This window comes from Oncorhynchus mykiss, chromosome 6, assembly GCF_057628025.1.
Source record: "Oncorhynchus mykiss isolate SJ-2025 chromosome 6, ASM5762802v1, whole genome shotgun sequence".
Classification (NCBI taxonomy): domain Eukaryota; kingdom Metazoa; phylum Chordata; class Actinopteri; order Salmoniformes; family Salmonidae; genus Oncorhynchus; species Oncorhynchus mykiss.
Genome location: NC_143027.1, coordinates 26,157,539 through 26,172,422, shown reverse-complemented (window position 1 = coordinate 26,172,422; position 14,884 = coordinate 26,157,539). Strand labels below are relative to the sequence as shown.

Sequence of the window (14,884 nt, the reverse complement as noted above, 5' to 3'; positions counted from 1 at the left end):
ATTTCCCTTAGCAATATCAGAGAGAAAATATTACCATTTGTTGTCTTTATGTTGCCATGGTTGGTACAGTGAAGGCTCAGTTATCTTCAGCTTCCCATCATGACAGCTATTGTTATTGAGAGGCATTTGAATATAATGAGTTTATATGTACAGTCTAAAATAATCATATAATAATCATAATCATATAAAATTATATAAAATACATTTTCAGTAATACAAAGAGATAAACCGAATACTTTCGACATTATGAACCTTGGTCAACTGTTTCAATTATAATTTTTTTCTTCAAACTTGACAATCACTCCAGTCCCAATTAATTGTATAAAAGTTGGATACATGCAGTTGAAGTCAGAAGTTTACATACACTTACGTTGGAGTCATTAAAACTCGTTTTTCAACCACTCCACAAATTTCTTGTTAACAAACTATAGTTTTGGCAAGTTGGTTAGGACATCTACTTTGTGCATGGCACAAGTACATTTTCCAAGAATTGTTTACAGACAGATTATTGCACTTATAATTCACTGCATCACAATTCCAGTGGGTCAGAAGTTTACACTAAGTTGACTGTGCCTTTAAACAGCTTGGAAAATTTCAGAAAATGGCATGGCTTTAGAAGCTTCTGATAGGCTAATTGACATCATTTGAGTCACTTGGAGGTGTACCTGTGGATGAATTTCAAGGTCTACCTTCACACTCAGTGCCTCTTTGCTTGACATCATGGGAAAATCAAAAGAAATCAGTCAAGACCTCAGAAAAAAATTGAAGACCTCCACAAGTCTGGTTCATCCTTGGGAGCAATTTCCAAACGCCTGATGGTACCACGTTCATCTGTACAAACAATAGTACACAAGCATAAACACCATGGGACCATGCAGCCGTCATACCGCTCAGGAAAGAGACGTTCTGTCTTCTAGAGTTGAACATATTTTGGTGCGAGAAGTGCAAATAAATACCAGAACAACAGCAAAGGACCCTGTGAAGATGCTGGAGGAAACAGGTACAAAAGTATATATATCCACAGTAAAACGAGTCCTATATCGACAGCAAGGAAGAAGCCACTGCTTCAAAACCACTATAAAAAAGCCAGACTACGGTTTGCAACTGCACATGGGGACAAAGATCGTACTGTTTGGAGAAATGTCCTTTGGTCTTATGAAACAAAAATAGAACTGTTTGGCCATAATGACCATCGTTATGTTTGGAGGGAAAAGGGGGAGGCTTGCAAGCCGAAGAACACCATCCCAACCGTGAGGCACGGGGGTGGCAGCATCATGTTGTGGGGGTGCTTTGCTGCAGGAGGGACTGGTGCACTTCACAAAATAGATGGCATCATGAGGTAGGAAAATTATGTGGATATATTGAAGCAACATCTCAAGACATCAGTCAGGAAGTTAAAGCTTGGTTTTCTTCCAAATGAACAATGACCCCAAGCATACTTCCAAAGTTGTTGCAAAATGGCTTAAGGACAACGTAGTCAAGGTATTGGAGTGGCCATCAGAAAGCCCTGACTTCAATCCCATAGAAAATGTGTGGGCAGAACTAAAAAAGCGTGTGCAAGCAAGGAGGCCTACAAACCTGACTCAGTTACACCAGCTCTGTCTAGAGGAAAGGGCCAAAAGTCACCCAACTTATTGTGGAAAGCTTATGGAAGGCTACCCGAAATGTTTGACCCAAGTTAAAGTTAACAATTTAAAGGACAATGCTACCAAATACTAATTGAGTGTATGTAAACTTCTGACCCACTGGGAATGTGATGAAAGAATTAAAAGCTGAAATGAATCATTCTCTCTGCTATTATTCTGACATTTCACATTCTTAAAATGAAGTGGTGATCCTAACTGACCTAAAACAGGGCATGTTTACTAGGATTAAAGGTCAGGAATTGTGAAAACTGAGTTTAAATGTATTTGGCTAAGGTGTATGTAAACTTCCGACTTCAACTGTATTTGGAAGAACATTAAAGGAGCACACTGTTTTTTTTGTGGTGTTTACAATGTAAGCAAGCACTCTCCTGCTAAACTATAACACAGGCCTTCATTAGTGTTCTCAGACACAGCTTGCTGTCATTTTGGTTTTGTTGAGCACCTTTTAGCCTGCAGGCCTTTAGAAGAAGTGTCAACCTCTAGCAGGCTCAACTGAAGTGTTTCACACTCTCCCACAAGGTTTCTCACTTTCCTTCACTGTTTAAGCCAGAGCTCACTTAATCACCACATGAGAATATGCTCTGAAATCCAACATTAATGACAACAAGGGCACCTGCAAAAATAGGAAAAATATCCAGGCAACAAAAAAACATGCTTTGAATAATTAATTTCAAGAGATGGAGAGGCCTTCTCATCCAGCAATACTCTTATTTCAATGTAGTACTGACATTGTGACAACACAGACCAGCTATAGCTATTTATTGACCTATTCCAGGCGATCTAAATCATCAAAATACTAATTCCACCAATGAGCCACATGAGTACTAGAGCTCCCAGTTTACGGTAATGCAGACAAATTGTTTTGATAATGAAGTGCATCATAGGTAAATGAGCATACGCTAACCTTTTGTTTTGTTGACGTGACGGAGGTGATCCAGCAAAGGCTAGTCCCTGCCGCGAGCCAAGCCAAGTAAGGCTGGCTCAGACTGGCTCTCTTGGAAATGGCCTGCCCTGTCACTTCCACTCACTTCCACCTCACCCCGCCCCAGCCTTCCCTCTTCCTGACTGACAGAAGAATATGTAGCGACAAGCTGCTGAAATCTGATTGGACATTGATTTCAGAGTTCGCCCCCATTGGCTGAGACATGAGGCCAATTTGTTTCAATGAGTCTCATTGCTAATCCTAATATAACGCAGAGAATGCCCATTTGCTTGGCAGTTATACTATATCAAAGGAGACTATGGATGGGAGATTAAGTCAATGAATTCTAATGCATCTTTTTGCGCAATATTCCAAATACCTGTATGGCAATAATCCTTTTTTAAAATTATTTTTATGAACATTTATGTCCGCTTGTTCTCATAATGTATTTTTGGTCTTGTGTCTTTTGCTCCTCTGTGCTGTGTGCACCTTCCGATTTACATCTGAGATCTGTATCTAATGACGAGATGCTCATGTTTCCACCCTAACAATGGGAGTTGTTGTGCCAAAGGCGGGAAGGCAGGTGACAAGCTTACGTCCAAAATAAGCCCATAGAAACGCATTGGGCTTATTTTGGACAGATTTTAGTGAGAGTGAAACCTCTTGCTTCGCCTCTTCCTCTCTGTTTACACACACACACCAAGCCACTCCCCCTGCCACTCACAACAACAAAGATGAGAGAGCACTTCTTCCTCTCTGACAAGCGGTTTCAACTCGCCATTTGCAGACAGAATATGGACACAGAAACACATTGAGACATTTTACTGTAATAGAAAAGTTAACCTTTCTAACGATAGACTTTGTGTCTCAACTCCTCAAATTGTGAGCAGAGCAGATGCTACTAAAACAGGAGTATCAATTAACATGATTGTGGAAAATGTATGCTCAGTTTGTCCCGCTAGCAGCAGTTATACTAGCTGTCTAGTTTGTGTTTTATAGATATGCAATTGACATAAAACACAATTATATAAAGAATTGGCAACTCGTTCTCATTCTGAGAAATAAGGTAGGCCGCTTGATTTCAACATCTGAACAAAGTGGACAGGCTAGCATGCTAACAACAATTCAACTGTTCAAACTCGTTAACTAGCAAATAGATACAATTGTGCTCAACTTTAAATATCAAGATTATCTGGCTGAAATGTAGGCTTGTGCTTGACTGATTGTTTATGAGACCTGTGTTTATTTTCTATCATGCCTGCTGCAAGAAGTTAGTCAAATCAAAATCAAATGAAATTGTATGTCACAAGCACCGGATACAACTGGTGTTGACTTTACCGTGAAATGTTTGCTTACGAGGAATTCCAAACTATGTTTAAAATAATTCAAATGAAAATATATGTAACACGTAACATGTAACATGTAAAAATTGTAGCTATGATTTTTAAGCCATATCGTCCAGCCCTAAAGGTGACACCTTTTTTTTATGAATTAATTAGTAAATGAGCATACGTACACACACATACTGTGTACACAATGAGAATGACTATTATACCTTATGTTTTGGTTATCTGTATTCTACTAAATATATTTTATTGTACAAAGATATCTTATTCTCCCTCACATAAAAATGTATTGGGGAATAATAACTGGTCTTGATTACAAATAGAGGCTCCTTACAACTGCATTAGGTTGTTAACATGGACTTCTTCATTTGTAGTGAGATATTATATTACTAAGTATTTAATTGTGATCCCTTCTCTTCTGCTTCCTTCCTAGGCTAATGGGGGATGGCACGATACAACTACTCCATCTGCTGTAATCTCCCCAACAGAAGGACCTGGAAGTGTGCACTCTGATACCTCAAATTGATCTCTGTTATCGATGCATCTGATCCCCAAGCTGTAAAGCCTGAACTTTCACTGACTGACCAACCAGAGAGGATAAACAAAACTTTTTTTTCAGAACTAATTGTCTGCTGCATCTACCAGAGTCCTCAACTCCCCTCGCAATGACTTTCTACAATGTGGACACCTGATGTTTTCTTGGTAGTTCAGTGAAGTTGTCACTCAAAGTTCATCAGTCTCATGATTATAATTCACCATTGCTATAGTTATGTTTGTCATTTGAAGGGGTAAGCACGTAGTGTACAAATCAAACAAGACCCAGCTCTTTATTGTGCAACATTCATTTCAATTGACAATTGATTTAAGAAATTATCTTTCCCAAGCTGAAATTATTCCCAGTGCTGAGTGGATGACATTATGTGTTGTCATAGTTATTCTAAAACGTTTTGGTTTTGAAATGCAATATATATACAGTACGAGTCAAATGTTTGGACACACCCACTCATTCCAGGGCTTTTCTTCCTTTTTACTATTTTCTACATTGTAGAATAATAGTGAAGACATGAAAACTATGAAATAACACATATGGAATCATGTAGTAACAAAAAAGCGTTAAACAAATATATATTTTTAATTTGAGATTCTTCAAAGTAGCCACCCTTTGCCTTGATGACAGCTTTACCCACTCTTGGCATTCTCTCAACCAGCTTCATGAGGTAGTCACCTGGAATGCATTTCAATTAACAGGTGTACCTTGATTTGTGGAATTTATTTCCTTCTTAATGCGTTTGAGCCAATCAGTTGTGTTGTGTCCAAACTTTTGACTGGTACTGTATATATTTCCTTGTTTCTTGGTCTCTTTCCGTATATTGACTAACAACGTAGCGGTTCTATCACTGAATGCCAGGAGTGATGTTTGTCTGTAATGTTGTACAGCAACTAAATAAAGCTCCCATTGTAAACTCTATGGCAGCTTGGGAGAGTTACTTTCAATATTAGTTTTGCTTTACAACCACCAGTTTGAAATGCGTTAGAAGTAATTGACAGTAGAAGTTAATTGACAATGCTAATGGGATAACTCTGTATTTTACAAACTTGCAACATATTTGACAGTTATCAACAACAAAAGCATAAAAAGACTGGGGTGATTGTCAAACATAGAAAAGCATGAAAGTCATGTGATATTTAAATATGTTTTTGTTCTTGCTATGGGTTGACATAGTCATGGGTCTAACCGTAAATCCAACCAGTTATAGCACTTCCTTTTGGCATGTGACAAGATACCAGTCACACAAAATATGTTGTATATAATATAGCTTAAGAGTATTTATACATCCCACGAAATCAATACACAGCTTTATTACCTCATTCAAAATCATAGAAACCAATAGATTTTCAACATTTCTATAGCTTAGAGTGCTCACTTACTACCTCTAAACAATATCACGACCATAGTTTTTTACTTTTTATTTAACATTTTTATTTAGTTGTTTTGATTTTATCTTGTAATTAACTCTTTGTTTTTGTTCATGTAATCTAATGTATATTTTAATCTTTTAAGAAAACAAAGTTGCTTTGTTGCAACTGTAAAAAACAAAAACAAGAACATTGATGATGTTAACAATAATATTAATACTAAGAATAGTGAAAAAATTCAGTAACATAAAAATAAGAGGGAGGTGCAAAATTGTTGGTTGGTGGATTTTGAGGGAGGGTTGGGAGAATGTTGGTCATAAATTAACACCAAACAGTAAAACTGTTGTAAATACTGAAGAACATTTTGAATGTTTGTCATCTTGTTACTAATTCACGCAAAAAAACATAAAAACTGTAATGCATAGAGGTTTCAGTATTCTGAACTGTACATTTCAAGCTCTGTTTGACAGGGTTCAAACTTTCTTTGTCTTTTTTGTATTGTATGTGATTCTGAAACAGAAAAGTCATGACAAATGATTTGTGGCAGTGATTCTAATGTATTACAAATGTTTAGTGTTTCTTTCTAACCAGACCACACCCTGGACTGAAAAGTCTTCCTTGTGGTAGTTGTGTAATTTCAAACATGAATAAACTTTTTGCTTTCAAGACAGAAATTCCTCTTATTATTATTATTATTCATTTGTTTGTTTATACATTACTACTAACAGTCTTTCCCCATGTACACTGAGTATAACAAACATTAGGAACACCTTCCTAATATTGTTGCACCCCCAACTCCCACCATCTGAATGGCACACATACTGTACACAATCCAGGTCTCAGTTGTCTCAAGGCTTACAAATCCTTATTTATTCTGTCTCATCATCACTGATTGAGGTGGATTTAACAAGTGACATCATCAGTAAGGGATCATAGTATTCACCTGTATTCACCTGGTCAGTGTATGTCATGGAAAAATCTGGTTTTCTTGATGTTTTGTACTCTTAAGGGAGATCATTTCAGTTTCTTTGACTTTGACATTGTCATGACCAGAATGCATTACATAAACTAATACAGTGAAAAGTAATAACATGACTGTATATGGCTCATTATACCCCTACAGTCATTGCCTAAATTATGACCAGTCTAGATACTTCATTCTATTGTGGCAAACTAAATAAATATCAACCAACCAATCATTTTTAACGGAATCCATCTTTATAAAAATTATCTCACGAAGAATTACTATGCTGAAATATCACACTAGACCATGGTAGGATTTCTGAGTGAATTCAGCCCTTCCCTTAAAGAAAGCATGGTTCATCCACAGGACCAGGCCTGCGTCAAAGACTTTAAGACTTCAGGGCTCATTTCAGGCATTTGCTTTGATAGAAATATGAGGAACAGCTTGCCGTTACATGTGGTAGGCTGACATGTGACAAGATCATATTAATAGTGCTAATTGTTGCCTGAGCCCTCTGGCAAATGCAACTAAATTAATTACCTCAAGTAATTAGGCTGTTTGGAGATCTGGGATTATCCCAAATCCTGGATTATCCTAAATAAACAACATGTAAACCATTGGACAATGAAGTAAGCTTTTCATGAAGGTCTGCATGGAAATGCATTTAGATGCAATGAGTTGGGTATTGTAGAGCCTGCCAATTATGAAGATTGGTGTGAAGATTAGAGTGAATAAATAGACAAAATCACCTGTCTAATAGAACATCAGAAAATTGATGATCAGAGACAGAATTGAGTGTACAAAATCCAATGACCCAATGTGGTTTTCCTACAGGAACTTGTCTCAAAAGACTGCTACCCAATATCATATAGTACACCTCTTATTTCATAGGACTGTTTAAGTGGCCTCTCATTTGAAACTGTGGCTGGAAGGGGAAGACTTCATTGAACCTGGTTCTGAGGTTACTGCTTAGCCAGCATGCTTTCTGCAATTAACTGAAATGTCAGGCACTTCTAATTCCAGTTATTCTTTCTGTCTGTGGTAGAAAGGCTGTCTCAATGGGTCCTTGGTTACCAATGTAAAATGGAAATTGACACCCATGTATTCCTATTTTCGTAGCAGACTCCTTGAAAATTAACCATGCATTCACTGTGACTGAAAAGGGAAGCATGCAGCTTGTTTATGTTTATAGTATGAACCCCTTAAGCAATTGGTTCCATTTTAGTAACACTAGCTAAGAGCTAACTGTTGTATGCTACTCCTTTAACGCCCAAGGACCTTACATGTTATGTTCAGAGGTAAACTGTCTCTGGCAGCCAAACCAGCCAAATACTCAATTGCAAACATAGCCCTTTACTTTAATTTCACATCAAAATAATTTTACAAATTACAAATTTACACTTACTGTACATGGTTTTAACACAGTTGCAGCCAACAGTATTTCTCATTTACAACAGTTTTTTCGTGTCCTTCTTCTCTTACACACAGGTGGAGACACTAGATTGCTAATTAGAACAGGTGGTTGCCTCTCTCTTCCGTAAACAAGCGGAAACATAGAAATATGGCCGGGGGGGGGGGGGGGGGGGGGGGGGGGGGGGTAGTAGTAGTTGTATTCTTTCTCGATTATATGAAAGTAAAGTCCAAAGGTTTCCAAACCCGCATCACGAGTGCCGGGACTGTTGTACACAGTTCCGCTCCGTCATCAATGCTTCAACTGAGAACCAAAGAGGGAGCCCTTTGATTTCTTGTTAATCTCAGTTTCAGTGGTAATGGATGGATTAAATATCACAAATGTAAAACATATTTAATTTAGGCTAGCACCTGACAAGCTAGCTACTGTAGCCACACTTGCACTGTACATTAGGCAGTATGACCCAAGCGTGACAATATATAATTTGCTACTGGTGTATTGATATTACAGTGCCTTGCGAAAGTATTCAGCCCCCTTGAACTTTGCGACCTTTTGCCACATTTCAGGCTTCAAACATAAAGATATAAAACTGTATTTTTTTGCGAAGAATCAACAACAAGGGGACACAATCATGAAGTGGAACGACATTTATTGGATATTTCAAACTTTTTTAACAAATCAAAAACTGAAAAATTGTGCGTGCAAAATTATTCAGCCCCCTTAAGTTAATACTTTGTAGCGCCACCTTTTGCTGCGATTACAGCTGTAAGTCGCTTGGGGTATGTCTCTATCAGTTTTGCACATCGAGAGACTGACATTTTTTCCCATTCCTCCTTGCAAAACAGCTCGAGCTCAGTGAGGTTGGATGGAGAGCATTTGTGAACAGCAGTTTTCAGTTCTTTCCACAGATTCTCGATTGGATTCAGGTCTGGACTTTGACTTGGCCATTCTAACACCTGGATATGTTTATTTTTGAACCATTCCATTGTAGATTTTGCTTTATGTTTTGGATCATTGTCTTGTTGGAAGACAAATCTCCGTCCCAGTCTCAAGTATTTTGCAGACTCCATCAGGTTTTCTTCCAGAATGGTCCTGTATTTGGCTCCATCCATCTTCCCATCAATTTTAACCATCTTCCCTGTCCCTGCTGAAGAAAAGCAGGCCCAAACCATGATGCTGCCACCACCATGTTTGACAGTGGGGATAGTGTGTTCAGTGTGATGAGCTGTGTTGCTTTTACGCCAAACATAACGTTTTGCATTGTTGCCAAAAAGTTCAATTTTGGTTTCATCTAACCAGAGCACCTTCTTCCACATGTTTGGTGTGTCTCCCAGGTGGCTTGTGGCAAACTTTAAACAACACTTTTTATGGATATCTTTAAGAAATGGCTTTCTTCTTGCCACTCTTCCATAAAGGCCAGATTTGTGCAATATACGACTGATTGTTGTCCTATGGACAGAGTATCCCACCTCAGCTGTAGATCTCTGCAGTTCATCCAGAGTGATCATGGGCCTCTTGGCTGCATCTCTGATCAGTCTTCTCTTTGTATGAGCTGAAAGTTTAGAGGGACGGCCAGGTCTTGGTAGATTTGCAGTGGTCTGATACTCCTTCCATTTCAATATTATCGCTTGCACAGTGCTCCTTGGGATGTTTAAAGCTTGGGAAATCTTTTTGTATCCAAATCCGGCTTTAAACTTCTTCACAACAGTATCTCAGACCTGCCTGGTGTGTTCCTTGTTCTTCATGATGCTCTCTGCACTTTTAACGGACCTCTGAGACTATCACAGTGCAGGTGCATTTATACGGAGACTTGATTACAGACAGGTGGATTGTATTTATCATCATTAGTCATTTAGGTCAACATTGGATCATTCAGAGATCCTCACTGAACTTCTGGAGAGAGTTTGCTGCACTGAAAGTAAAGGGGCTGAATAATTTTGCACGCCCAATTTTTCAGTTTTTGATTTGTTAAAAAAGTTTGAAATATCCAATAAATGTCGTTCCACTTCATGATTGTGTCCCACTTGTTGTTGATTCTTCACAAAAAAATACATTTTTATATCTTTATGTTTGAAGCCTGAAATGTGGCAAAAGGTCGCAAAGTTCAAGGGGGCCGAATACTTTCGCAAGGCACTGTATATAGCTCAATAGTAATGTTACAAAACTCTGAATGAGTACTGCACATACCGTAGGAACCCTATGTGGCATGTAACATAAATAAATAACACACATTTAAGTCTGTCTTTATTGTTCAAATATTATTCATTGGGCTTTTGTATTAAAATAATCAAAATGACCAAAACACCTTTAGAAATAATATTTGTCACAGAAATGCCTACTAGAGTTTTCTCTAAGGTTCATTAAAGACAACATTTTCCAAGTAAAATTTACAATGAAAATCATGCATCATTAAATATGGAAATCCTGAATTATACTAGCAATCGGCAAGATCTGAGATGGTGCCTATTAAATTAAAGAAAGATATCCTTTATTTTATTAAGGTAGAGTTCATATTCAGTTAAATGTAAATGTGAAATGCAATATTCTACTCTTTTTGATTTATTGCTGCTAGTACATTGTTCAAAGACCCATGTTACATTTCAATAGGGGACAATATTTATACGTTAAAATGTAAACTACTCTTGTATGCCTGGCTCTACTCACCAAATGAAATTGGTATGATTTAAAACATAAATTAATAAACACATTTGAAAGTGTGCAGAGAAAGGCAATCTTCCTATTTTTCATTAGGATCCTTTAATATTTCATTGAAGTACCACACTCCCATTACAACACAGGGCCTGCCTCTCCCTGCTTGGTGGGTGATTTATAGACAAATGCATTGCTTTTCCACCACACATTTTATTAACAATGTGCACAGACATCTCCATTGCAGGAAAATAGCGATGAAGCTGAAAAAGTATTGCTGTTTTCTGTTTGGTTCTATGTATATGTAAATGACCTAGGTTGAGTATGTTAGCATTGTGTAGGCTTATTCTGTTGTTTAAAATTGCCACCTGTCACCAAATAATCTACAGTAGGCTTACCCACCACCCTTACTAGTAGGTAAAGACTTCTGAAAGAATTGTCATAATACTATTTGAAAAGCATGCATTTTGCAATATTCTTGCATTTTGATAATGGGATAGTTATACAGAAGGCAGTTAATATTTATAGAGCAAATGTTGCCAGTCTGGATGTAGTCATCACTCATTACACAAAACTGCAGTTTGCCTTCAGTGGATATGGTTTTATTATAATACACTCCTCTTACTTTATCAGAACTTGTTTTGTCATACATAGCGCCCAAGCTATAGACTAGTTTGATTTATTGAGTGTGAGCATAATGGGGCATGGACTCGCTATACTGAGTAGATCTGGAGTGCTGATTTCTATAAAGAGATGAGTCCTGAGTGGCCTTTGAGCTTTAAACAGTTCAGTTAATTAACATTTGATCCCACCTATCCTTGCATCTATGATGTTCATTCTCAATTCCATTTCAAAGCCTACTGAACCCATTCAACCATCTTGCCCTCCTAGAGCTAGTACAACATATGCTGTTATATGAGGATTGCAACAAGGTTTCAAGTGGCCTCCTCCCGAAACTGATGGTGGCTTATCTTACCTTGTTGGGTAATGGCAGACCTGTGAAGGCTTGTGACAGGAGACAGATGTTCTCTTTACCTCTCAGCAGAGGCATGTCAGTAAGCATGGGATGCCTTTGTGCTGGTAAAGTACACTGACATCAAGTCCCAAAAATAGAAGAGGGAAAAAGGCACATTCTCTCTTTCTCTCTCTCTTTCTCCCCCCCACCACCACCATTACGAGCAGGTCATGGACTGTTCTCTTTAAATGCTCTGTGTACCTAGAGCACAGTCAGATCAGTAGGTTATATTCTGTAATGGGAAGTCATTAGCTTTGGGTCTGTGTGCTGTGTGTTCTCAATCCCTTGCTGTTACATTCATATTTTATATCTCATGTTTCACACAGTATTAACAGCTGCAGCTTGTTTTCACCATCTGTAGACAATTACTTTGAGTTTACTTGGCTTTGTTATAATAGCATGTTTTCATCTAGCATCTCTCTCAAAAGGCACCATACCGCAATCTCTGACAGGTGCTGAGGAATTTGCTCAGGAGACACAGTGAGTTGAATTATTATTGCATTATTTAGTCTTGAAATAAACAAACAAGTTCCTTACAAACATTGTGTGCTACCAAGTCTGCATTGTGTAGCTATTACATTTCACGTGTTCAATTGTTCTGTGCAGCCAATTATTATTCATATCAACTAGCAAGTACCCCCATTGCCCCTTAACTCCAACAGGCCACCGTTAATATGTAATACTTCCCCGACCGTACGCTCTCATTTGCTCCTCACTATCTCTTTGTTCTGTGACCTTTCTACATTCACCTTGCCTTGTTTCACCTATTTTCTATCACCAGAATAGCTCAGATTCCTCAGTCTAGTTTCAGTATAATAACTTGACACTTCACATTGCATTAGTCTTAGTCCCGACAACAAGGTTATGTGACCTATAGTGTCAGAGAGCATACTCCATACTTGCCTGGAGTAGCTATTTATCAAGACAGCTTTGGGCCACCTATGATTCATAGCAGAACAAATACAAATATGAGGCTGTGGCTAGTGGCGATGGCTAGAGGCAATGTTTGTGTGACAACAACACCTTTAGTGACCACCATAAAGGCTATACAGTAGCTCTCTCTAGAAAGGATAACCATGGCACAGGACTTGTGAAAATGCATATTTTTATTTTATTTACCCTTTATTTTATCAAGGATTGATACCCTAGACCAAGGTCTCTTTTACAGATGAAGCCCTGAATTCCAGAAATAAATTCAGGAAGTCAGTTTGATTGTTTTTATTATCAATAAATACCTTCTACTCCTCAGTGTCTTCACGAGTCATAAACAATTGATGGTGTTTTTTCAAATTCTGAATGGTTATTTATTTCCGGTATTTACTTCCTGATTTGACTGCCTTCAATTCGATTTGACCCCATCCTTGAAGTCCAGGAGTTTTTTTGTGACCTGACCAGGTAAAGCTCAGGTGCCTAAATACATACATTATTCCCAATAGAATGATGTATCAGGAAAGATGTTATGCTATCACAAAGGCAGATCCACAGTATCAACTTTGACAATGAGCGTAGAAGCTAGCCAAGCATTGTACTGGCCAGGGTGGGGTGGATAAGGGGAGACCCAGGGCCGGACAGAAGGAGGTTGTGTTGTGAACCCTGAGGAGGTTGTTAGGAGACACCTGGCATGACCACTGGCATGATGTCATACTTCACATGTCATCACTCATCCCGCTGGCACTAACAATGACGAGCATAGATACTGACCATTCATACTATCATGACAAACAAACGTGTTAATGTGAAATTCAGAAATGTTCCAAATGCATACAAATATTGTTTCTCTCAAATTTTGTGCACAAATTGGTTTACATCCTTGTTAGTAAGCATTCCTTCTTTGCCAAGATAAGCCCTCCACCTGACAGGTGTGGCATATCAAGAGCAGCATGATCATTATACAGATGCACCTTGTGCTGGGGGCAACAAAAAGCCACTTAAAATGTGCAGTTTTGTCACACAACACAATACCACAGATTTCTCATGTTTTGAGGGAGCGTGCAATTGGCATGCTAAAATGGCCCCGGAGGCAATTGCAGCAACCAATTGTGCTATTATGTGTTTTTTTTCATGTTATTTGTAACCTATTTTGTACATAATGTTTCTGCAACCGTATCTTATGACAGAAAAGAGCTTCTGGATATCAGGACAGCGATCACTCACCTCGGATTAGACTAAGATTTTAGTCAGCTGTATAAGGAAATAAGCAAAAAGGAAACCACTCACCCAGAGGCGTCGCTCCTAGTGGCCGGAGACTTTATTAATGCAGGGAAACTTAAAAAAGTTCTATCAAATCTCTATCAACATGTTAAATGTGCAACCAGAGGGGAAACAATTCTAGATCACCAGTACTCCACACACAGAGATGCATACAAAGCTCTCCCTCGCCCTCCATTTGATAAATCCGACCACAACTATATCCTCCTGATTCCTGCTTACAAGCAAAAATTGAAGCAGGAAGCACCAGTGACTAGGCCTATAAAAAAGTGGTCAGATGAAGCAGATGCTAAACTACAGGACTGTTTTGCTATCACAGACTGAAAAATGTTCCGGAATTCTTCTGATGACATTGAGGAATACACCACATTAGTCACTGGCTTTATCAATAAGTGCATCAAGGACGTCGTCCCCACAGTGACTGTACGTACATACCCCAACCAGAAGCCATGGATTACAGGCAACATTTTCACTGAGCTAAAGGGTAGAGCTGCCGCTTTCAAGGTGCGGGACTCTAACCCGGAAGCTTACAAGAAATCCTCCTATGCCCTGCGACGAACCATCAAACAGGCAAAGCATCACTACAGGGCTAAGATTTAATCATACTACACCGGCTCCGACGCTCGTCGGATGTGGCAGGGCTTGCAAACTACTAAAGGGAAGCACAGCCGCGAGCTTCCCAGTGACACGAGCCTACCAGACGAGCTAAAACACTTCTATGGTCACTTCAAGGCAAGCACCACTGCAGGGCTAAGATTTAATCCAAGATTTAATACATGAGACCATTAGCTGTTCCGGACGACTGT

At 38.6% G+C, this 14,884-nt stretch overlaps 1 protein-coding gene across 6 annotated transcripts in view; it reads left to right on the top strand.

Moving 5' to 3' along the window:
* Positions 1-6,505, top strand: part of pbx3b (pre-B-cell leukemia homeobox 3b) — an 88,448-nt gene extending 81,943 nt beyond the window's left edge. For all 6 annotated transcript variants that reach the window (XM_021605864.3, XM_021605872.3, XM_021605870.3 and 3 more), the window contains one exon: positions 4,348-6,505. In XM_021605864.3, the coding sequence (XP_021461539.2) occupies positions 4,348-4,440 (93 nt within the window). In that variant the 3' untranslated portion in view covers positions 4,441-6,505. The remainder of the gene's footprint in view (positions 1-4,347) is intronic.
* The last annotated feature ends 8,379 nt before the right edge of the window (positions 6,506-14,884 follow it).